General features: G+C 35.5%; 1 protein-coding gene across 5 annotated transcripts in view; it reads left to right on the forward strand.

Moving 5' to 3' along the window:
* Positions 1-25786, forward strand: part of LOC128671476 (uncharacterized) — a 159772-nt gene that overhangs the window by 96222 nt on the left and 37764 nt on the right. For all 5 annotated transcript variants that reach the window (XM_053747937.2, XM_053747935.1, XM_053747939.2 and 2 more), the window contains 2 exons: positions 23460-23534; positions 23945-24088. In XM_053747937.2, coding sequence (XP_053603912.1) covers positions 23460-23534; positions 23945-24088 — 219 coding nt within the window. The remainder of the gene's footprint in view (positions 1-23459; positions 23535-23944; positions 24089-25786) is intronic.

Consider the following 25786-nt stretch of genomic DNA (forward strand, 5'->3'; position numbering starts at 1 on the left):
ATCACATCAACCTATTGAATACATTTATTTGCTTTAACATGCTATGTATAGTTAGTCTTATAAAATAAACAGTTCCACATATTAGCCATGAATTAACATAAAATCGATATTTTGCTCTAAATTAAAACATTTAAAATATAGGAAAACGTTTAAAAATACAGGATAACGTGCCAGTCGACTGTACATCGCTCATTACTGCGAGAGTTCCCAAATGAGCTCGTTGCTACTTGACGGACGCTGATTATGCCCAAATTCAAGCACTGAACTATGCACGACTCACGACAGCTAAAGAGGAAGCAAGTGTTTTCAGTAAGTATATTTTTGGCATCAGACTTTAACTACGAGTATGACCTTAATTTTGGATGTACTAAAACTTATATTAAATTAAAAAATACCTTAACAAAGGTGAAACAGGTAAATATAAATATAAAGTTTTTATTAGTCGCATATTGGATTAACTTTTAGAATATGTCAGCTAATAGATTGTTATTTGGGTATGTTTAATGTAATGAATGATAGCTTCGTTTACAGAAAAATGTAAAATGGAAGATAAGTATTTTATATGTACTTCCTTTGACAAAAACTTCGTAAACTTCTAAAAGTTTGGTTTATTAGTCGGTGACCAAATCCCGAAAAGCATGTCGAAGATTTACTTCTGCCATTCAAAGGACCTCTTACCTTATACTTTACGGAACAAAGTTTTCACACAATTATATTAATATATATTTTTTTACCCTTTTCGGAAGTCAGTAAGAAAAGTTTTTATCTTTAGTAAATGCTTCGCAAAATCTGCCGGGAATTGTAACCGTTCAAATGAACTGCGAGCTTCGACGACTGTAGATTGAAGGAAACTTTCCGCATAACGTCATAAGCAAGCAAAAGTTGGTCGACTGTATGAGTCTTTGGTTCTTTCTCGAAAACTGTGCCAAAGTGTAACTAGACTGAAGAGTTTACGGTACCTACCTATGTTACTATTTTCACCATAAAGAATAATACAGTTTCTTTATGGTGAAGAAGTAATATTATTGCTTCTTTTATAACACATACGGTCATACGACGTTTTTTAACACACTTCTATGTCATGCTATAACTAATTTATATACTTATATGTCATAACTGTGATAAAAAACGGCGACAACAACACTACATGCTAGTAGTAATTTCAAGCATGTGTAATACATATTTCGCTATATTTACAACACTAATAGCAACTAGTTTCGATTCAGTGTTTTCTTTTAAGATTGCTCATTACAAAATATGGAAGTGTAAAGATTAAACTTTATATTTAAATAAATAAAGTCAAATCTTTTGTGTTTTTAATAAGAGTCAGAAGAACTCAAATTAAATGAGCGCAAAACTGAGATCACGATATAAAATATGTAATTCAAACTTATATAACATTTTATCTTTAAGGAGGTACCTTCTCAAGCTTCTGAAATGTAATGCTTTCGCTACTTAGAACTTTTTCACTAACTCGGGGCGTTACGTGGAAAATATCAAAATTAACTGCGTTGGGCAGCAAGTTTTAGGGTCAAGTACAGCGAATAGCCCTTAAGAAAGGCCTTAACGAGTTTTAGTTATGTAAAAACATATTTTAACGAAATGCTCGCTAATTAGTTATTTATCCAAGAATTCTATTAATACTGAGAGAAACTAAACTTCACACACAAAACATTTTTATTTAAAAAATCTCTTTTTTTTTCTTTATCGTTTAACTCGATAGTGTAAATCACAGATTGATTTAGCATTACAAAATCGTAAAAAGCAGAAGTATTTCCTTCATTTTCCAGCGTCGACAAATTACGGCCGGGGAAACGGAGAATGGCTCGTATCCGAGCCAGCGCTATCTGACGGCCATCGAATCTGATATCGCGACCCGACGTAATGCCTGGCTTGTTTTCGGTTGGAATGAATTCAATCAAAATATTTGGAAGATTTATTTCCGATGAAGAGGTATTAAGAGAAGATGATGGTCAACATAATATTAATGTAATATATTTTTTATATACGAGTAATTGTAATTTGGGAACTTAAGATACCTGAATAAATATTTTTTTTATTCTTAAAATTACTTATTTGAATATTACACTCTAATACCTTATTCTTTATTTATTCTTGTTTTTTCTGAATATCTTATGTTAAAAAAAACTGTCAAAAAGAATCTCATGTTATGTAGACACACAAAACCATACGTTAATTTATTGCTCATTGAGCTCTGTACGTATATCGGCAACATGGGCTATATTGAAATAATACAATGTTTAGAAGTGACGTAGTGTGTACAAGGAAGTGTTTGAGCAAGTGCCCGCAATCTCTTTTTAATGACGTTTGCCGTTCCGCTCACCGCACACGGATCCCCATTTTCTCATTTCATACGTCCTGGCCAGCTCTGTACACCACACTTTATTTCAGCCGCCATTTTACCCTCGCTATTTAGTTTTAGCTTAACAAAGACAGGGTAAGGTAAAATAAAAATATTCACCTTAAGTGCAGTTTTAAATAAATTACATTTTTTTCTTTTTAGAAGTTAGAACACTTTTCTATTTTATGACAAATTTCATTGATTGACGTCACAAAATTATCAAAACACCTATTTCTTTTTAAATAGGTTCTTGATTGACTTTAATTTAATTCTGTATACCTTTCGAGAAATATTCAATCATTTTAAGCAAGTGCTTGTAATGCAAAATGATCATCCGTTTCTCGGCTTGGACAATGATCATCCGAGAAATCGATGATGGCTTCTATAAATTATTACATTCATCCAAGCTTCGAATATTTATTCATATCCATGTAAACTAATATTGTGAGTTGTATTTTAAGAAACTGTACTTTGACGTTAATTAAACAAAGTAGCAAGTACAATACGGAATGGCGACGTAATTAACATCTTTGTTAATTAAATCAGAGTGACGTGGAGCGCGCTCTGAGTGGAAACACCGCAAGCTGGTGCTCGCCACTTTGTTCAACTTCTTTTGTTTCGACAACATTGCATTGACTTCGCAATGACTGAGTTCGCCATTCTGGAAGGTCGGTTTTAGGTCGTGTCACCATGGGAAAAGCTTTACGCATGTTTTTCAAGGTTTAAACAACAACCAACGGATTTACTTGGTTTGTATACAGTTTGTTACTTATACAGACGTTTTCCTAGCAGCTAAACCTGCGTGGGGTGTCTCAAAGGGGAAATATAAATTGCATATATTTTGTAATTATAATGAAGATTTTATGTTCGTGAATATTCAAAGCGGAATTCAATAGCTGCTTTATCTTCAGAATTGGACAGCAAGAGAACTGTGTCAATTGTATGCTATTCAGCTTAGTTCGTAAGTTTTAAATGCTTCTTTTCATTACTAAGCCTGTAAATATTCGCATTGATCGTAAGATTGTAATAATGAATGAGTACCTCAAACGGCAATATTTTGTTATTTGTATGTTAATTCTAACGTCTTTTGTACCGCCCTGCGGTCAGCCTACGCATAATTTTGACAAAAAATATGCAAAATAGAGTAATTACTCGTATTTATATAATAGGTATTCCGAGACCTTGAAGATCGTCATTTGTTTAAAATTAAATAACAGATAAAATCCTGCATTTAGTGTGGTTGAAGAATCGAATTCAATCAAAATATTTGGAAGATTTATTTCCGATGAAGAGGTATTAAGAGAAGATGATGGTCAACATAATTTTAATGTAATATATTTTTTATATACGAGTAATTGTAATTTGGGAACTTAAGTTACCTGAATAAATGCTATTTTTTTATTCTTAAAATTAATTATTTGAATATTACACTCTTACACCTTATTCTTTATTTATTCTTCTTTTTCTGAATATCTTATGTTAAAGAAAACTGTCAAAAAGAATCTCATGTTATGTAGACACACAAAACCATACGTTAATTTATTGGTCATTGACCTCTGTACGTATATCGGCGACATGGGCTATATTGAAATAATACAATGTTTAGAAGTGACGTAGTGTGTACAAGGAAGTGTTTGAGCAAGTGCCCGCAATCTCTTTTTAATGACGTTTGCCGTTCCGCTCACCGCACACGGATCCCCATTTTCTCATTTCATACGTCCTGGCCAGCTCTGTACACCACACTTTATTTCAGCCGCCATTTTACCCTCGCTATTTAGTTTTAGCTTAACAAAGACAGGGTAAGGTAAAATAAAAATATTCACCTTAAGTGCAGTTTTAAATAAATTACATTTTTTTCTTTTTAGAAGTTAGAACACTTTTCTATTTTATGACAAATTTCATTGATTGACGTCACAAAATTATCAAAACACCTATTTCTTTTTAAATAGGTTCTTGATTGACTTTAATTTAATTCTGTATACCTTTCGAGAAATATTCAATCATTTTAAGCAAGTGCTTGTAATGCAAAATGATCATCCGTTTCTCGGCTTGGACAATGATCATCCGAGAAATCGATGATGGCTTCTATAAATTATTACATTCATCCAAGCTTCGAATATTTATTCATATCCATGTAAACTAATATTGTGAGTTGTATTTTAAGAAACTGTACTTTGACGTTAATTAAACAAAGTAGCAAGTACAATACGGAATGGCGACGTAATTAACATCTTTGTTAATTAAATCAGAGTGACGTGGAGCGCGCTCTGAGTGGAAACACCGCAAGCTGGTGCTCGCCACTTTGTTCAACTTCTTTTGTTTCGACAACATTGCATTGACTTCGCAATGACTGAGTTCGCCATTCTGGAAGGTCGGTTTTAGGTCGTGTCACCATGGGAAAAGCTTTACGCATGTTTTTCAAGGTTTAAACAACAACCAACGGATTTACTTGGTTTGTATACAGTTTGTTACTTATACAGACGTTTTCCTAGCAGCTAAACCTGCGTGGGGTGTCTCAAAGGGGAAATATAAATTGCATATATTTTGTAATTATAATGAAGATTTTATGTTCGTGAATATTCAAAGCGGAATTCAATAGCTGCTTTATCTTCAGAATTGGACAGCAAGAGAACTGTGTCAATTGTATGCTATTCAGCTTATTTAGTAAGTTTTAAATGCTTCTTTTCATTACTAAGCCTGTAAATATTCGCATTGATCGTAAGATTGTAATAATGAATGAGTACCTCAAACGGCAATATTTTGTTATTTGTATGTTAATTCTAACGTCTTTTGTACCGCCCTGCGGTCAGCCTACGCATAATTTTGACAAAAAATATGCAAAATAGAGTAATTACTCGTATTTATATAATAGGTATTCCGAGACCTTGAAGATCGTCATTTGTTTAAAATTAAATAACAGATAAAATCCTGCATTTAGTGTGGTTGAAGAATCGAATTCAATCAAAATATTTGGAAGATTTATTTCCGATGAAGAGGTATTAAGAGAAGATGATGGTCAACATAATTTTAATGTAATATATTTTTTATATACGAGTAATTGTAATTTGGGAACTTAAGTTACCTGAATAAATGCTATTTTTTTTATTCTTAAAATTAATTATTTGAATATTACACTCTTACACCTTATTCTTTATTTATTCTTCTTTTTCTGAATATCTTATGTTAAAGAAAACTGTCAAAAAGAATCTCATGTTATGTAGACACACAAAACCATACGTTAATTTATTGGTCATTGACCTCTGTACGTATATCGGCGACATGGGCTATATTGAAATAATACAATGTTTAGAAGTGACGTAGTGTGTACAAGGAAGTGTTTGAGCAAGTGCCCGCAATCTCTTTTTAATGACGTTTGCCGTTCCGCTCACCGCACACGGATCCCCATTTTCTCATTTCATACGTCCTGGCCAGCTCTGTACACCACACTTTATTTCAGCCGCCATTTTACCCTCGCTATTTAGTTTTAGCTTAACAAAGACAGGGTAAGGTAAAATAAAAATATTCACCTTAAGTGCAGTTTTAAATAAATTACATTTTTTTCTTTTTAGAAGTTAGAACACTTTTCTATTTTATGACAAATTTCATTGATTGACGTCACAAAATTATCAAAACACCTATTTCTTTTTAAATAGGTTCTTGATTGACTTTAATTTAATTCTGTATAACTTTCGAGAAATATTCAATCATTTTAAGCAAGTGCTTGTAATGCAAAATGATCATCCGTTTCTCGGCTTGGACAATGATCATCCGAGAAATGGATGATGGCTTCTATAAATTATTACATTCATCCAAGCTTCGAATATTTATTCATATCCATGTAAACTAATATTATTTTTTTTTTAATTTATTTATTAACATTTCTTACATCTAACATTACAGGTTATTACCTAATGCGTTAGAATGAGCCTATTGTAATCTGTAGCAAATCACATATAGTCCAATTCTTCTGAAATCATTCAAAGAGCAACAAAATAGGTCCAGATCATTAGCCACGATATTAATTGTGCGCAATGCCCGCGTCAGCGGCGCCTCTTTCACCAGGTTGGTTCTCCCTTGCGGCACAGCTAGCAGCTGCGGCCGGCGACGACGCCATACGTATCTGTTCGGTACAAATATACTGATTTATTTCAAGTTAAATATATTGTGAGTTGTATTTTAAGAAACTGTACTTTGACGTTAATTAAACCAAGTAGCAAGTACAATACGGAATGGCGACGTAATTACAATCTTGGTAATTAAATCAGAGTGACGTGGAGCGCGCTCTGAGTGGAAACACCGCAAGCTGGTGCTCGCCACTTTGTTCAACTTCTTTTGTTTCGACAACATTGCATTGACTTCGCAATGACTGAGTTCGCCATTCTGGAAGGTCGGTTTTAGGTCGTGTCACCATGGGAAAAGTTTTACGCATGTTTTTCAAGGTTTAAACAACAACCAACGGATTTACTTGGTTTGTATACAATATGTTACTTATACAGACGTTTTCCTAGCGGCTAAACCTACGTGGGGTGTCTCAAAGGGGAAATATAAATTGCATATATTTTGTAATTATAATGAAGATTTTATGTTCGTGAATATTCAAAGCGGAATTCAATAGCTGCTTTATCTTCAGAATTGGACAGCAAGAGAACTGTGTCAATTGTATGCTATTCAGCTTAGTTAGTAAGTTTTAAATGCTTCTTTTCATTACTAAGCCTGTAAATATTCACATTGATCGTAAGATTGTAATAATGAATGAGTACCTCAAACGGCAATATTTTGTTATTTGTATGTTAATTCTAACGTCTTTTGTACCGCCCTGCGGTCAGCCTACGCATAATTTTGACAAAAAATATGCAAAATAGAGTAATTACTCGTATTTATATAATAGGTATTCCGAGACATTTGTTTAAAATTAAATAATAGATGAATTCCTGCATTTAGTGTGGTTGAAGAATCGACGTAAAAGGCTGTTCGTAACAATGAGTTGGTATCAATTGTTTCTATCCATCACGGTTTCGTGTTTCTAATGGCTTTTGGGACTTGAGCTTCAGACGCGACAGTATCATCTCGAAGAAATAAGAAATGGCTCTATTTAATTTACTTTTCACTGGCGGCCCGCCCCGGCTTCGTTCGGGTAAAACCATAAAACGTATGTTACTCTAGATAAAGATAGCCAAAACGTCTATCTCTTTCAAACTTCATCAAAATCGATTCGGTAAGTTTTGAGTTTATTCATTACTAACAAAATACAGATCTTTCCTCTTTATAATATTAATATGGAAATATGGATATGGCACCACCTACTTTCGCTTTCAGGTTTTTGATCAAATTTGTCGTATTTTTTATGTCTTGATCATTTCTGCATTGTTTTGATTATGACACGTTCATTCAATCTCCAAATATGTCAGTGTGAAGGCCGGAAAGCCAATTTCCACGGGTGTGAAGGCTCAGCGTGAAGGTTCGGTCGCATAAAATCACGACTTACCCACCTTCACACCAGTGTGGTAATGTGGAGAAAATAGTGATTGTTTTTATAATGAAAAAAAAAACAGATTCTCTTGTTGCAAAGAATATAGATATAAACATTATATTACATTACAAGTTTGGTATACACATTCATTTCTTGACTACAGAATAACAGAAATAAAATTACAATGCAAGTTAATCCATCGTGAGCCCTGATAAAGCGACAAGGCAAACTGGGAATTAACAAGTAATTCGTTAGTTGCGCTGTCCGCAGATAATCGGGACACAGTCGACTGGTATCAGACCTAGACGAGGCTGATTACTGTGACTTAGGTTATACTGGTGATTTATTTGCTGTAAAGAACATTCAATGAATTATTGTTATTACTAGCTACTCGTCCCGGCTTCGCTCGGGTAAAATCACAATAAATTATACACCTAAATTTTTCACACGAATCACACTATCTAATTAAAAATCCGTTGCGTAATATTAAAAATCGAAACATACGTTTTCTCTTAATGGGAAATAAACATAAGTAATATTATTTGATTTATATAAACGATTGCATCTACAATATATGCCATAAATTATTTATATTGTTTATGCAATCATAATATAATCATCATATAATTATCAACTTTATTTTGCCTGTAATACCATTGTTTTTGAAGAGCGAGACTCATCAGCTACAGGTTATTGTAAACTTAAATGGTGAGACCTTGCTACCTACATGTAACGAATTGTAAAGGAATAAATGAATTTTTAATTTTGCATACATTGGGACAGACAGCGGGAAGCGAGTTTGTTTTACACTATGTAAAAATAAAAATGGAATAGGGCAGACAAAGCAGCGGTAAATGCAAAACATATGTTATAGAAAGAAGAAAATGTCATTATTGCGATGTATTTTATGTATTCCTCTTATTGAAAATCTCAACAATCGTGTTATTTTAACGATAGTAATTTTTAGGTAAGTTCATATATTACTTAAATTTCGTTTTGCATCTTCAATTTTCTATGTTGTGGTTATTATTTCACAACATGTAGACTACACAAATGCTAGAAATACACTTTCGACGAAATTAGATGGAAGCGAATGTGAATGCTAATCAAAATACATTGTGTAGTTTGTATGTGAGATGTTTACTGTCGCAGGGAAAAACCAGCAATATACGTTAACTCGCTACGTTCGGCCGTTCGCAAACTTCAACAGGACTCTCTCACTCTCATCTGAGCGTTTTCCCAATTGCTTCCCAGCTATTTGAGCGTCGGAGCCCAGGGTCCGGTTTCCTGTCGCGTCATAGGACTATTACCTAAATGTATACCTAAATATATTTAATATAGTTTTACATATCCACATTTTTTAAAATAGCTGGCAATTTGCTAGAGCCTCAATATCGAAATGGAAGGAAACCCACGCGGCCGTCGCGTTCGGGTCGTAACCGAACAGCCTCAGCGCACGCCAACTGAAATACGAGTACAGTCGCTGACAATATATCGTTATCATTTTTATTTCATTTTTTTTTATTGACATCGTATTTAATGATTACTTAATTAGAGTTTTTGGAATTACGTATGACAAAATATTTACCTGGCATCCACGACAGTTTCATCAAAGAAAACTTAATAAAATTTCATAAAATGTATGTATGGTGTTTTAATATTTTCACAAGATTTGTATTTACATACGTGAACCTAATGTTTTAATACCAGACAATTTTTTATATTAGAATTTTATTTTTACATTTTCCTGATTTTGAAGTAAGAGTATTAAGTTCTACTTATTATTAACTAGCGGCCCAACATGGCTTCGCTTGGGTATAAACAATACACTTGAACCTTCCTCAGGAATCACTCTACCTATGTTGAAAACCGCATAAAAATACCAGCAGTAGATTTTGAGTTTATCGCGAACAGACAGAAAGACAAACAAAGCCGATAACTATGTTATAATATGTAAGTAAGGACTAGTACAGACGTTATCACAGGGTCAATGGACTTCAGTAGACGTTTCTGCGAAACACGTTTGCCACCGACATTACCGGTGAAGGTCGCGACATATTTATCGCCGAACTCTTAATTCCCACCGCCAACTACATTACACGCCTCGTTAGCGCAACCTCTGGATTCCGACTCATTAAATTACAAGGCATTGTTGACGTCACCAGGAGACATTTTTGGATTGTACATGGCATTTTTTTTATACATTATATATGTATTTTTTAAATATAGTATAGTCGAATTGATTGAATAAATAACTATGAAATAACACGAATAATAACAAATCCTTTGGGCTAACTGTTATCATCTTTTTACATTTTACATAAATAAAATATAGGTGTCTCAATGGTGAAATATAAATTGCATATATTTTGTAATTATAATGAAGATTTTATGTTCGTGAATATTCAAAGCGGAATTCAATAGCTGCTTTATCTTCAGAATTGGACAGCAAGAGAACTGTGTCAATTGTATGCTATTCAGCTTAGTTCGTAAGTTTTAAATGCTTCTTTTCATTACTAAGCCTGTAAATATTCGCTTTGATCGTAAGATTGTAATAATGAATGAGTACCTCAAACGGCAATATTTTGTTATTTGTATGTTAATTCTAACGTCTTTTGTACAGCCCTGCGGTTAGCCTACGCATAATTTTGACAAAAAATATGCAAAATAGAGTAATTACTCGTATTTATATAATAGGTATTCAGAGACCTTGAAGATCGTCGTTTGTTTAAAATTAAATAACAGATAAAATCCTGCATTTAGTGTGGTTGAAGAATCGACGTAAAAGGCTGTTCGTAACAATGAGTTCGTGTCAATTGTTTCTATCCATCACGGTTTCGTGTTTCTAATGGCTTTTGGGACTTGAGCTTCAGACGCGACAGTATCATCTCGAAGAAATAAGAAATGGCTCTATTTAATTTACTTTTCACTGGCGGCCCACCCCGGCTTCGTTCGGGTAAAACCATAAAACGTATGTTACTCTAGATAAAGATAGCCAAAACGTCTATCTCTCTCAAACTTCATCAAAATCGATTCGGTAGGTTTTGAGTTTATTCATTACTAACAAAATACAGATCTTTCCTCTTTATAATATTAATATGGAAGTATGGATATGGCACCACCTACTTTCGCTTTCAGGTTTTTCATTAAATTTGTCGAATTTTTCATGTCTTGATCATTTCTGCATTGTTATGATTATGACACGTTCATTCATTCTCCAAATATGTCTGTGTGAAGGCCGGAAAGCCAATTTCCACGGGTGTGAAGGCTCAGCGTGAAGGTTCGGTCGCATAAAATCACGACTTACCCACCTTCACACCAGTGTGGTAACGTGGAGAAAATAGTGATTGTTTTTATAATGAAAAAAAAAACAGATTCTCTTGTTGCAAAGAATATAGATATAAACATTATATTACATTACAAGTTTGGTATACACATTCATTTCTTGACTACAGAATAACAGAAATAAAATTACAATGCAAGTTAATCCATCGTGAGCCCTGATAAAGCGACAAGGCAAACTGGGAATTAACAAGTAATTCGTTAGTTGCGCTGTCCGCAGATAACCGGGACACAGTCGACTGGTATCAGACCTAGACGAGGCTGATTACTGTGACTTAGGTTATACTGGTGATTTATTTGCTTTAAAGAACATTCAATGAATTATTGTTATTACTAGCTACTCGTCCCGGCTTCGCTCGGGTAAAATCACAATAAATTATACACCTAAACCTTTCTCACGAATCACACTATCTAATTAAAAAACCGCATCAAAATCCGTTGCGTAATATTAAAAATCGAAACATACGTTTTCTCTTAATGGGAAATAAACATAAGTAATATTATTTGATTTATATAAACGATTGCATCTACAATATATGCCATAAATTATTTATATTGTTTATGCAATCATAATATAATTATCAACCTTATTTTGCCTGTAATACCATTGTTTTTGAAGAGCGAGACTCATCAGCCACAGGTTTTTGTAAACTTAAATAGTGAGACCTTGCTACCTACATAAATGAATTTTTAATTTTGCATACATTGGGACAGACAGCGGGAAGCGAGTTTGTTTTACACTATGTAAAAATAAAAATGGAATAGGGCAGACAAAGCAGCGGGAAATGCAAAACATATGTTATAGAAAGAAGAAAATGTCATTATTGCGATGTATTTTATGTATTCCTCTTATTGAAAATCGTGTTATTTTAACGATAGTATTTTTTAGGTAAGTTCATATATTACTTAAATTTTGTTTTGCATCTTCAATTTTCTATGTTGTGGTTATTATTTCACAACATGTAGACTACACAAATGCTAGAAATACACTTTCGACGAAATTAGATGGAAGCGAATGTGAATGCTAATCAAAATACATTGTGTAGTTTGTATGTGAGATGTTTACTGTCGCAGGGAAAAACCAGCAATATACGTTAACTCGCTACGTTCGGCCGTTCGCAAACTTCAACAGGACTCTCTCACTCTCATTTGAGCGTTTTCCCGATTGCTTCCCAGCTATTTGAGCGTCGGAGCCCAGGGTCCGGTTTCCTGTCGCGTCATAGGACTATTACCTAAATGTATACCTAAATATATTTAATATAGTTTTACATATCCACATTTTTTAAAATAGCTGGCAATTTGCTAGAGCCTCAATATCGAAATGGAAGGAAACCCACGCGGCCGTCGCGTTCGGGTCGTAACCGAACAGCCTCAGCGCACGCCAACTGAAATACGAGTACAGTCGCTGACAATATATCGTTATCATTTTTATTTCATTTTTTTTTATTGACATCGTATTTAATGATTACTTAATTAGAGTTTTTGGAATTACGTATGACAAAATATTTACCTGGCATCCACGACAGTTTCATCAAAGAAAACTTAATAAAATTTCATAAAATGTATGTATGGTGTTTTAATATTTTCACAAGATTTGTATTTACATACGTGAACCTAATGTTTTAATACCAGACAATTTTTTATATTAGAATTTTATTTTTACATTTTCCTGATTTTGAAGTAAGAGTATTAAGTTCTACTTATTATTAACTAGCGGCCCAACATGGCTTCGCTTGGGTATAAACAATACACTTGAACCTTCCTCAGGAATCACTCTACCTATGTTGAAAACCGCATAAAAATACCAGCAGTAGATTTTGAGTTTATCGCGAACAGACAGAAAGACAAACAAAGCCGATAACTATGTTATAATATGTAAGGATAAGGACTAGTACAGACGTTATCACAGGGTCAATGGACTTCAGTAGACGTTTCTGCGAAACACGTTTGCCACCGACATTACCGGTGAAGGTCGCGACATATTTATCGCCGAACTCTTAATTCCCACCGCCAACTACATTACACGCCTCGTTAGCGCAACCTCTGGATTCCGACTCATTAAATTACAAGGCATTGTTGACGTCACCAGGAGACATTTTTGGATTGTACATGGCATTTTTTTTATACATTATATATGTATTTTTTAAATATAGTATAGTCGAATTGATTGAATAAATAACTATGAAATAACACGAATAATAACAAATCCTTTGGGCTAACTGTTATCATCTTTTTACATTTTACATAAAATTTAAAATTTGGTTTGGTTTATTCCTTCGCGTGTACATGGGTAGATATGTTTTTTCACACTACTAATTAAAAATCTTTTGTCTGGTCTAGTGTTTGCCAAAGCTTAATGATACAAGGTTTTATAATTATAGCACTATGTGTGTGAATATTTTTCTTTAGAATCGTACGTCGAAGCTTTTGTGCAATGGCGAATGGTGCGTAGGCTTGGGGCGGGACAGTGCTAGGGCGGGCGGCGAGCTTCGCGCTTTCAGTGTGGCTCCAGCCGTCGACGGCCGCGCCGCGCTGCCGCTCCTTTAAGCTTTCGTAAGTTTCACTATCGGGGATTGTTTTGAGGACTTTCATCAAGTTTTATTTAATTTACAATTGAATTAACACGACTTGCAGCACGATTGCGATACTTGGTAAGTTTTGTTTAATCGTGAAGTCTCTGTAGTTTGACAAATTATGAATATTTTTTATTTTATGTTTAGGTGTTTTGTTATTTAACTTTGGTATTTAATTTATTGAATACATATATAAAGCTTCAAAAAAACTACAGTTTTCTACTATTCACGATTTGGGAAATAAATTTAGTGTGGCATTTAATTTTTTTGGTAGCCTGTACTTCGTGTCCCGCTGCTGGGCACGGGCCATTTACATACTATGCTTTAATTTTCTTTTACTATTTACTTACATACTATGCATGTTTTTCAGTTTAAAAATATCTTTTTAAACTACTGCGGCCACTTATCATAACTTTTCAGTATCTCGTTTGAAAAATCTTTAAGTGATTATTGTTGTGGTTGCTGGTTACGTTTCGTTTTGTTTTTTTTCCTATTTATAAACATGACTTTTTATAAGTACTACAGAACAGGCACGCGGCCCACTTGATGGGGAGCGCGACATTTTTCAGCGATTTCAAATTTCTCAGTGAAATGCTTGAGGCTAAAACCATAACAAACTTTTTTTACACCAGCTTTTGTCCGTGGTTTCACCCGCGTGAATTTCTCTGCGAAAGCGAAACAGAAATGAATTTCACATATACATTCACCAACCAAAATTGCATACCAAACTTCATAAAAATCGGTCTAGCGGTCTGTCTAGCCTTGAAAGTGGAACGGACAGACATATAGACAGACAAACTTTCGCATAATATTAGTAAGGATTTGAAACGTTATATTATTCTAAATAGGTACAAAACTCTCAAGGTAATAGCCATAAATATTCTAACCAATCAGAACTCCTTATTTTCCCGATTGCGTTCCAACCGCGATAAAACATAACCTACGATTTATTCGCGAATCTGCGATAAGCCAAAAACAAAGTTTTGCCATCCCGCGAGGACCTTGATGGATTGTCTCAAGGGCCATATTTGCGTGTCCTGATGGGACAGATAATATTGCGTTAGAAGTTAGTCTGTAAGAACAACTTTCCTCATCGTAACGCGTTACTGTGACATCAGGGCTGACACAAATTTCTTTTGGGTGATTTAAGTTAATATATGTTGAAACAAGGGAATTTTTATACTTATGTAATATAATACTTAATATATCTTTTCTTTGAAATGTTATTTAAAATAAGATATTTAGTTTGGAGTTTTATTCATTTTGAAATATATTTTTTATATTTTAAATAACACATGTGATATATTTCACGTGTAGAATTAAATTGGGAATAAAACACAGGGTAACTTAGATGGGATACTTTGATGTTGAATAATATAATAATAGTTATTTATTTTAGGTAAAAACCCATACATTTGTACATTTACATATGTAAAATAAATACAATGTTATTATCTAAATCAAATAAAGTAGAAATAAAGCCACAAGGCGTATTTTCAGTCTTACAATAAATCATTTTTTGTTAGGTTCCCGATGTGCTGTGATCCAATATAGCATCATCGGGCTTGTCAAGTCTTTACAAATTACTTTAGGAATGCTATTACTATCACGCAATCTGTCCCAGAAGGAAGATATACGTGACCTTATAATAGCAAAGAAAGCAAAGAATTAAAGCCAGTCTCCATTGGTAGGTACGCTGCGTTTTGTCGCTCCGTTGTGCAACGCTGTTTTCCATAGGTTTTGACACTGACATAAATCGACGTACGTCGCGTCTCTATGCAATTTCTGCGTTTACCGTCGACGGACGTCAAAACATCGGAGCATGACTGAGCAATGGGGAGCTCGTATACTTTCAATTATTCCACGCCAAGTTTCAAAAGTTGGTAACCCTAGCTCCCCGGACATTCACCATCAGGCGCTTTAATTATCCCGGGCGGGACGAGTAGGCAGGTGACACGAGGTTTTGGTAATTTAAGAAAAATAACACCTTCCCCGCCTCCTCTGCCCCGTCCGCCTTCCCCCCTCACCCTGGAATTTTCTGCCATGGCTTGGAACATACTTTGGATTATGCGTTAAGTTCAATGTAAAGTCAACTTGTAAAGACTACACAATCGTGTAGGATGTGATTGATTCAATAAAAGGAAGAGATGAGAAATGACACTTAAAAAATATACTCGTAAAGTCACTTTCTAAGATTCTTCCATTTGTATCGACGTCATACCTAAGATGGAAATAATATATACTTCATACGGTATGTCTTTATTTTTGACTGTGAAGACACACCGTCCACAAGTGGTAAAACTCGAAAACAAAGTTTAGTTTGATAGCTGGCTTATTGGTTGTATAGGGATTCAGACATAGTATCAGGTTACTAGCCCGTCCTCTATGAATCGAAAAGAATCTCTAGTTTTTCCTTTCAGCCCTTTTGCCTTTTAATAGCCCATTCATTGATGTTTACAATCTGCGCGGCTGGGATGAAATGCAGCTAGCGCATTGTATTGTCTTCGCTCCCAGACCAGCATGGCCACATGCTTCGATATTCGTGTTAGAATTGTAATGAATGAATGAATTAATTTACTTATATAAGACTGTACATACAGGTCCATATATGTATAGTCCATATTATCTTGAGAGATAAAATATAATATTCAAACAACAAGATGCAACGAATTCCATTGAAACAAACCATTTTCTTAGAGTGCGGTGCCATTGCTCAGTCGTAGCACGTCGCGGCTTGGTTTTTTATCGGTAATGTTGTTGTTCTGCGTTGATTCATTAACAGACGTCAACGTGACGGCAGACGATGGAACGCAACGTAGCAATGGGACCGCCCTGTAACGCAGGCCTCCCCTGGGTCGCAGTCTCCTTTCAGAACCTTCTATTTGTAAAACTTTGTCTGTGTGCCCTATTGTCGTTTCAAAAGAACTGAGATTTTAATTAATACCTTTGGTAGTCTCATCTTGGTGCGCTGTCATTGTGTTCAGGAAAATATAAAGGGTTGTCGGGGGACTTCGAAAAAAAATAAAGAATCTAGATTTTAATTTCACGCCTAGGTTGGCATATTTTTGTTTTGCCATTGCTTGCTTCATTTTAAATGAAGATATTGTTGTATTTATGTTGCAATTAGTACGATCGTCTCGACGAAGATGAAGAAGAACGAAAATGTCAGTCAGTATCACAAGTAAAATCATTTCATACCTTTTAAGTCGAAAATTGCTGACAAATTAAAAGGCAAGATTCTTATTCTAAGCTAAACTTAACTTCAATCTGTTTATTTTATGTTTTGATATTGGCTCAGTGATATCAACATAGCATTCCCTCTCTCCGCGTTCTCGTACTTTGTGCCAATCTCCAGGTCAGTTTCGTGGCACGTCACAGCCGTACGTTCATAATTTAGGCCGCAGATTTATTTTGCATGCCGTCTCGGCACGTTCTGAATAAAAAACAAATTATGCAAATACGGCCCGGGCTTGCCGTGGCCGACCTCTCTTAAATCATTGTTGCTCTGTTTTCCATAAGTAGTGCTTGTGTTTAACTCGTCATAAATACATAGTGAATTTATATAGCGTAAACCATTTAATGTGGCTGAGATGCTAAATTATTTTAAATTAGTTTATTCACAAGAACAATCGGCAAACTAAAATGCTTTTAACAATTTTTTTATAGACATTCATATCGTAAACCGAAGAATCCGTGATGTTTAAAGTTCTTGGACGATTATCAGTACGTTACTAATATAATCAAAAACAAAATTCCTCATAGATAAATACCAATAATATATACCTAAATCACAAAACCAATATTTTCCTTAACAAGATTCTTAACAAATTCAATAAAGTTTTTTTTTTATTTGCAATTAATATCAAGCACTGGAGTCGTGCTGCACCAAGTGCACTCATACGCTGCATTTAATGCGCAGAACGATTAATGAGTGTATTCGATTCTAAATATTGTCGATGCGAGCGATCATTTGTTGAAATAGCGAGTGTGAGCGTTCGCGAATATTGGCTGTAGGTAATAAATACAGGTTCTCTCCTTACTGGATTTCAGTATGCAGCACGATTAAATTTATTTGTTCAAATACGATTTTTATTGGAAATTTGCTATAATATTTATAGCGATAGTTTTGCGCGGTCGAAATTGTATGTACATTACGAATATATTTATACTCTTAAAATATTTTCATCCATTGAAATCCGTTATTTATTAGTTAAACAAAAAGGACAAAAAGGACGATGATACTTGAAGTTAAAACAAAAACTAATTGACTAAAAACGTAATTTACATCCACGTTTAAACACCAACAGTACATAGCAGTTACCTAGGCAGCTAATCCAGCAGGCCTTCCACCCGCTATTATTCAAGGCTAGTTCGTGACCTAACTTTAAACTGAATTAAAAAGCAAGGTCTGAATAAAGTATGCAATGGCGGGAAAGTGAAACGCTTCATGTCGACCGCGCACTACACAACTGGGGCGCTTTTAGTGCCAGGAGTTTTCACGAGCGGGGCCGGATTAAAAATGGTCCAAGGGACTGACTGAATGTTAAACAGATTCGCGTGGGAAGGAAGAGTCATGTTTATTGTCTGTACAGGCCATAATGGCCTGTTATTTTACTACAATTGCTGTCAGATTTTGTCAAGGAGAATATTGCGTGCCTATGGTCTGACTACTAAGGATGCCGATGATCGTGCCGAAAGTAAATGTAGGAAAGCGGTCCCCGAGCGATGCTTTACGGCTGAGGAAGAAACCGGAAAAATGTTCTAGCGTTGTCTCATTTGAAATTTTTCCTGATCAGACGATTGAAAGTTAGGTAGAAGTATATTTTAGAACTAATGTTTCCAATCTAATGATTAAAATTACTTTTTTCCGTGAGAACTACAATAATCTTACATATTTTTTTTTCTATTCAAGAATAAATTTTGATTGCCGTTTTCCTTGATTGAAGATTGACGGCTTGTCGAGAATGCCGTCACTCGGCATACCGCGCCGCGCTGATATTCCTTCACTTCCAAACGTTCATTAAATCACCCATAGTAGGTTAGGCTTTAAGTATATATATATATATATATTGCGATTTATATTAATTACTAGCATGGCTCTAGCCTATGTCGCTTTCCAGCTCTCCAACTATCTTCATAACAAAAAATAACTGAATCGAAAGTTCGACACGTTTTTCATCTAGTGAAGATTCTCTAGTTGCGAGAGCCTTAAAAATATAATTTTAGCTAGTATAATATATTTTTATCTACGCAACCAAACAGGCACGCGGCCCACCTATTGGGAAGTGGTCACCGCAGCCTGTGGAGGCCTGCAACACCAGGGGTGTCCGCGCCCCTGAACGAATCCTTTCATGCCTTTTTAAAAAGCAAGCCATTGCAGAACTGCGTGTTGCGAATGCGTACGCATTTGTATATAATTGTAGACTGGTAGACGCGTAGTCTACACATGCGCTACAGTGTGCAATAAACGCACAGTCGTTGTTCAGCACCGGCCGTAAGCGCTAATGCTCTGGTTTTACACCAAACACCAGTGTGAGAATCCATTAGTGCTCGCACGTGCTGCGGAGCACGAGTGAGCACGTTGGTTGGCGACAAATGTTTATTGCACTCTCTTTTGACTCTAGTTTTATTCTGACTAACTTAAAGTTAGTCACAAAACCAAATAAGAAATAGAAAACGACTACTATCTACTGATTAGTATTTTACCAATGCAGCGATTTTTTCCTTCCCTTCAGTAGTTAATATAAACAATTCATGATCAATTAAACACTGACGACTCAGCTAATTAACAATCCACACTTCTTACTTAAATTTTTCCTGACTTGTACCTACCTGTTGTAATTTGGTGAAAATTAAATCATGAATTTTTAATTTCTGCTATTTAGCCCTGTAAATAGGATTGCGATTAACTTGCATTTAATAAAATCAGATTGCAAATATAGAGTAGAAATCAAACGAAACAATTTTTATTCCAACCTGGCGTCATTCTCATAAAAATAAAATGTCGCTTATAAGAAAACTCTTTATAATATTTGAACCACAGTCTTCATTACAGAATATGTGCGCAGTAACTTAAACGATAACTCATAGACTGCTCCAACTTACATTCTATTCTCCTGTTACTGCGAGTGATTGTCAACCCCTCCCCCCCTGCCACTCACCCCCTCTGACAGCGTGTACCCGGTGGCGTAGTTACAAACATACGCCCTGGAGCTACGAAGATTTGAGTATCCAAAAAACATGTAACTCATAAATATGAAAGTCTGCCACGATTTCACAATTAAACCGTTGGAAAGTGTTTGATGGAATTTGGAATGATTGTACATAAAAATACGAGATCAAATACTGACTACTGTATTAAAAAAAATAGAATAGAAAGTAGTAGAAAGATGAGTAGGTTAATACACGCCTCAACCTTAGTAATAATCTGCATCTCCCCAACTGAGCTCATGTCATGTGTCTCATAATTATAGAAATGAAATGTTAAGTGTGTGACATAAATATTGGTCGTTGGCCAGGGCATGTGTCCCCTGAATACGGGGACCCGATGCACGGTCCCTTTTTATCTTTAGGTAGCGCCATCGCCTCGCTCAACCTTCGCAGTCGTCCCGGCGAGCTTTGGCGGAATTCATTTAATTAACCTTGAAACTTACTAATGTATTTCACTGACTTTCTGTAACAATGAGGCGGACTCGTAAATCTGGAATAATGCTTTTGAACAATCGTATATTTTAACTCATTAAGTGTGGTTTGCACTAATCAACTTTGACGTTAACATGATCATATTATATTTGTGAAGGCGGCTATTCGTATGTTTGAGTAATTAAAATCAAAATGCGCTTGTTTCGGACGATCGTTATGTTTACAATTTTTTGGTACTGGTTGATTTGCACATACTTTGTAATTAAAATGAATGGAACATAAAAAAATATTAGACTATAAGGCGTATATCTTGAACTACCCCCTCGTAACTCTCCATTACTTCGTTTACGACGCGAATGTCATACATGCGCTTCATAAATAGGAGATGGAAAGGCTCTCACCCTAAGGTCGAGTGGATGTGACAGTTTGTATGCAAATATTCATACATGTTAGACCTTGTTGGCAGACGATACCGCCAAGAGAATACCGCGTTTATTACCAAAGCGATAAAGTTTATTGTCGCGTGTCAAAGGACGATAGTTCGCTGTACCACGTGCAGGTAAATTGATAAAAGGGTCTAAAGTGGATGTTATCAGAGGACGCCATAGTATCAAGCTCGGTCGAATGTCAAAGGGCTGAGGTAATGATATCTATTGATAGAGGAGAATCTATTCCTATGTGCGTGTACTTACTCATGTTAGATGCTTTAAATAATATTTAGATTGCCTACCTTCAAACTTTACTTTGACTTCTGTAACTCTCTCTAGCTGACAATAAATAAAATTAGGTCGTAAACAGTGTGATCCTATAGCGATTTAAGTTCACTCAGCTGCCGCTAGATGGCGGTGGGTAGTCGTAAAAGTCATGTCAGATGCTGTTAAGCGACTTGAATAAAATCTGACACCAGTGTTATCTGTTAACATACTCGTAAAGAATAAGCGATTTGATCATGATGAAATGTCCCTGGCAGCTATTGTTTATACTCATTTCCTGACCCGTTGTTGCCGGGGTGTTAGAAATACGGAATCTTTGAACCGCACTCACTCCGAGCTATGAAATAAATCCGCAATGAAAGTAAAGAGTCCATAAAGTTAATCTGAGGCAATTTGAGCGAAAGAGATTATTTTATGGGCACCTTTCGAGTTTAACTTAAATAATTGCTTTCGCTAGAACAATTTGAATCCTCCGGACGGATTAACAATGATGGCGACGCGATGAGATCGAATAGAGTTATTCTTTTTTACTTAACACTAGGCTTTGGTTGTGACTTCGTCTGCGTGGAATTGTTTCAGTTTTATACTCAGATTTCAAGGGGTGGATTAAAGGTAAAGTCGAGGAGGTTTATTGACCTTAATGGCTAAACTAACTTTTACTGTAAGGCGATAATTTCTGTTTTTAACTTTGCTTAGATGTTTTTTTATCTTGCGAACCTAATGATTAGTTACTTTATAACTGATATAAATATATATGGTGAGTTCTTAAAAGGATATTTCGTTGCGTTTGTAAATGAAATGACGATATATGTAACTTTTATTTTTGTGTTTTGTATTAAATGGCATCGTAGAAGTAAAAAATATAAAAACGATAAACTACTATAATTACTACGTAAAAACAACGAACCCCACAAGCGTAATTTATTGCCAACTCGCTTTGAAGCTTGCAAAATTATAGTGTTTTTAAAATAAAAATGAACGCTAGTATTTATTAAAATAACAAAATGTAAGCAATGTAACAGCGCCTCTTTATGAGACTGGTGTCTCAGCAGCGAACACAGCCAGGACGCTTAGGATTTATGGCACTTTGAGGACAATTTTAATCATAAAGTTAACCGAATAGTTCAACTTCTGCTCTTTATAAAACTGACAAAATTTTCAGCTTCAAAAGTTCTATATTACACTATCGCCTTGCAAATGTTAAGAAAATATTTTTTACGTGGAACCCGGGCCTTCAAGCAAACAGCCGAATAGAAACGGAAACACCTGAGGTTGAGAGAGGGAGAAAGAGTTCTAGAGCTTTGCATGTTCAAACTCGCTTTTCTGCTTTATTATATTTGCAATCTAGTTATTTGAGTCCAGCTAATACAAAGGTAGAAAGTCCCTGCGAGACAGGTAAATGATTCCGGCGGGCAGTCGTTACGCCTAACTGGGGGCTCTTAATTAAAATGTATAATGAGGGACGTTTACCCTGCCCCCCTTGCTTCATTCCTGTAATAGTCGGGTCTTGTGACAATCAGGGAGGTAAGATTAACTAAGTATACAGTTTTGTCGGCCTTCGCATGTGATGTTTACGTTTTGATGAGAAAAACCTTACAATACAATACAATAATATGTTATTGCACATTATAAAAATGTAGGTATATTTACAATTTCTTAATTATATGCATAAAAGGCGTATTGTGTTACCATTGGGTACCAAAATGGTCTAAAATGGGTGCAGAATGAGAGGTGAGAGAGTAGGTCGATTTAAAAAAAATCTATTTCTTATTATCAGAACATCTAATTTTATATATTTAAACATTAAGAAGAGTTATAGCATAGCTGATACAAAATATTTTCAAAATGCTTGTATGAAAATCTTGGGCAGAGTAACCTAACTGAATATCGGAATGGACTCCATGTGCAGTGAACCCTCCCCCCACGCCCCCCTCCGGCCAGGCTAAGATTTACGGCCGGCTACCTGTTGCTCGTTAGCGTACAGCATTGTTTTGTTATATTATGTTTTAATTGCTAACCTTAAGAAGGAATATTATGTGAATTATCGGTTACGTCGTGGTAACGAATGTAATTTATTCCATCTCGGTGGACGAAAGTAATTGTAGAGAAAACGTTAATATTGACGCGGGCAATTAATAGTTTATTTAATGTACGATAGAGTCGCTGTTCATTTTCTATATATTTTTTTTGATACACTAATTAACTAATGGGCAACATTCAATAATGACAAAGCAAGCGATGGGGACGGGTACTACGCTCCAACGAGATACTCATGGTAACCCCTCTATGTATTTCGTTACTTTTGTTGATGCAATTATTTGTAATTCTATATCGAGTTGTGTGTGTGTTGTCGGCAGGAGAGTGCGGACGCGGCGCCCGCGCTGGTGGTGGTGTCGCCGCACGGGCTCAGGGTGTGCGACCCCGCAGACCAGGTGATTGCTCGAACTTACAGTTTATACCATTGATTATTCTTATTGCATGTTTCGGTCTGCTTAAAGACCCTTAGCCATTTGGAGTTAAAGAGATTGTGTCTACCATTTAGTGGGATATTATTATTTATTATTAATAATAATGAAGGTAATAACAATTATTGGTATTCCCACAATATTTTTTTACAACGGAAACAAATTGTATATTACATCTGTCATAATATTTATCATACTGGCTATCAACCGTTTAAACAAGGAAATAAATCTCATCATAAACGGGAAATTTCACTCGACCAAATTGACTTAGGGTTGGTAATAAGGCTAATGAACTCGATACTTGTATTCATGAGCTGTTATAGTAAATAAGTTCTGACAGTGCGCATTATATTCCAAGCTGACCCGTCTCTACGCAGAGTGCGCGCATGACGCACGCGTTGCGGCGCATCTCGTACGCCGCGTGTGACGCGCCGCATGCGCTGTTCGCGTTCGTTGCGCGCGCGCCGCACCCCAACCCCGACCGCTACTGCTACGCGTTCCAGACTGACACGCCTGAACAGGTAAGCTGGTCTTAGTTATTAAATATTGAAATCAATATTTTAAAAAACATCCAATCATAGAATAGGATATAGCATGTGGGATCCTATTGTTTGATATTAAAGTATTCACGGAACCGTTAAAATCTTTAATATTTTCTATGAATATTAAATGTGGCTACTTGACTTGGACATTCGACATCTTGGTTGTAAGTTCGTCTACAATATCCAAATAAAAAAGAGCACAGTTACTAGCGTTGATATTAAATGAGAAAAAATAAGGATATAAGCAAGCAATGTTCAAGAAACTTTTGTATTTTAAGGATACAAGGATAGAAAACCAAAAGCTCATTCCAACTAGAAACCGTCATAACTGGCAAACTTTATTCCATTAGCCGTTCATAACGCAAAATGATCACCCGGCGACCCGGCACTAAATAATACGAACGAAACCTTTACCTTCCAATGACATTATTTTCAAGTTACTTTTACTGCGTCTGCGATGTCGCCTCGCGATCTTTGAGGGGGGAATAAAAGGTGAAATATGCACTTTAAATGCAATAGAAGCGGTGAGACCTTTACCACGTGCCTTGTCTGCAGAACTGAATTGAAGTGAATCCATATTGTCGCGCGCGGGAGTTGTAGACAGAATATAAGGATGTGGTACGAACTAGAATAGGGAATACGGGTTTTGTGTGTAGGATTTTTCTTCAATATATATACATTTTCAAAGCGACCTCTAGGGCTTCTAGTGAACTCTGTGCTTTTCAGAACCCTCAGACCCCTATGATTGTAAGATTTCAGTAAATATACATGTATATATTTTGCTATTTGAAAAAAATATGATAGACTAGAATATTTGTTTAATACATGAAAAATCCCATTAAAAAATATATTGAATATATATCAATATTATTAATCTAAGAAATTTGTATGTTATGAACACGCCGATGCAGTTTTAACTTCATATTATACTGTGGTAAGTTAATAAGAAAATTTCATTGTAGCTACATCGTATCCTAGAAATCTATATATCGCAACTTTGTACCAACGAAATTAATTAACCGACGAGAAATACCACAGTAGGAATATGCAAATCAAAACGGTAGTGTTTCATTCCGCCCGGCGTCCCGAGGGTGCTATTGACCTGTCGGGCTCGGTCGGTGCGCGAGGGTATCGCCACCTCGCCTGCATTGTGTATTGCATCCTTATTACCTATTGTTTTACTCGAGGACTCCGGTTCCTGGACGCTAGTGTCTAAATTACGCACTAATGTGCAGGCACATGTTCTTCCAGGTAGCTTTTCAACTACTGCATTTTTTTATTTTAATATTTTTATAACTCTTTACTAACCTAACTAACTTATTAGGGTCTCCTCTGTGGGAATCACGGAATAAAAAGTATCTACCCTATAGTGTGATATTCTGTTAAATTCGACTCGTATACCAAGCATCTTTATCTGCGTCCTGTAGATTTGGAGTATTTGAGACAAACAGTTGCTTGAGATCAATCACACTCACATCTAACTAGGAGAGGGATGTTAATTAGCAGGGTAATAAGATTGAGAGAAAGTGTCTCTTATTTTTCTTCTTGTCGAGTCGAAATGGCTTTTGTATGGTTTTCGACCAGTATGGGACTAAGTTTACGGTCTTCCATAGTGTCTGCACTATTGAAGAATGCACGTGGAGCAGTTGGTGATAACAGATGAGCAGGTGAGGTGGT

This window comes from Plodia interpunctella, chromosome 7, assembly GCF_027563975.2.
Source record: "Plodia interpunctella isolate USDA-ARS_2022_Savannah chromosome 7, ilPloInte3.2, whole genome shotgun sequence".
NCBI classification, from domain to species: Eukaryota; Metazoa; Arthropoda; class Insecta; order Lepidoptera; family Pyralidae; genus Plodia; species Plodia interpunctella.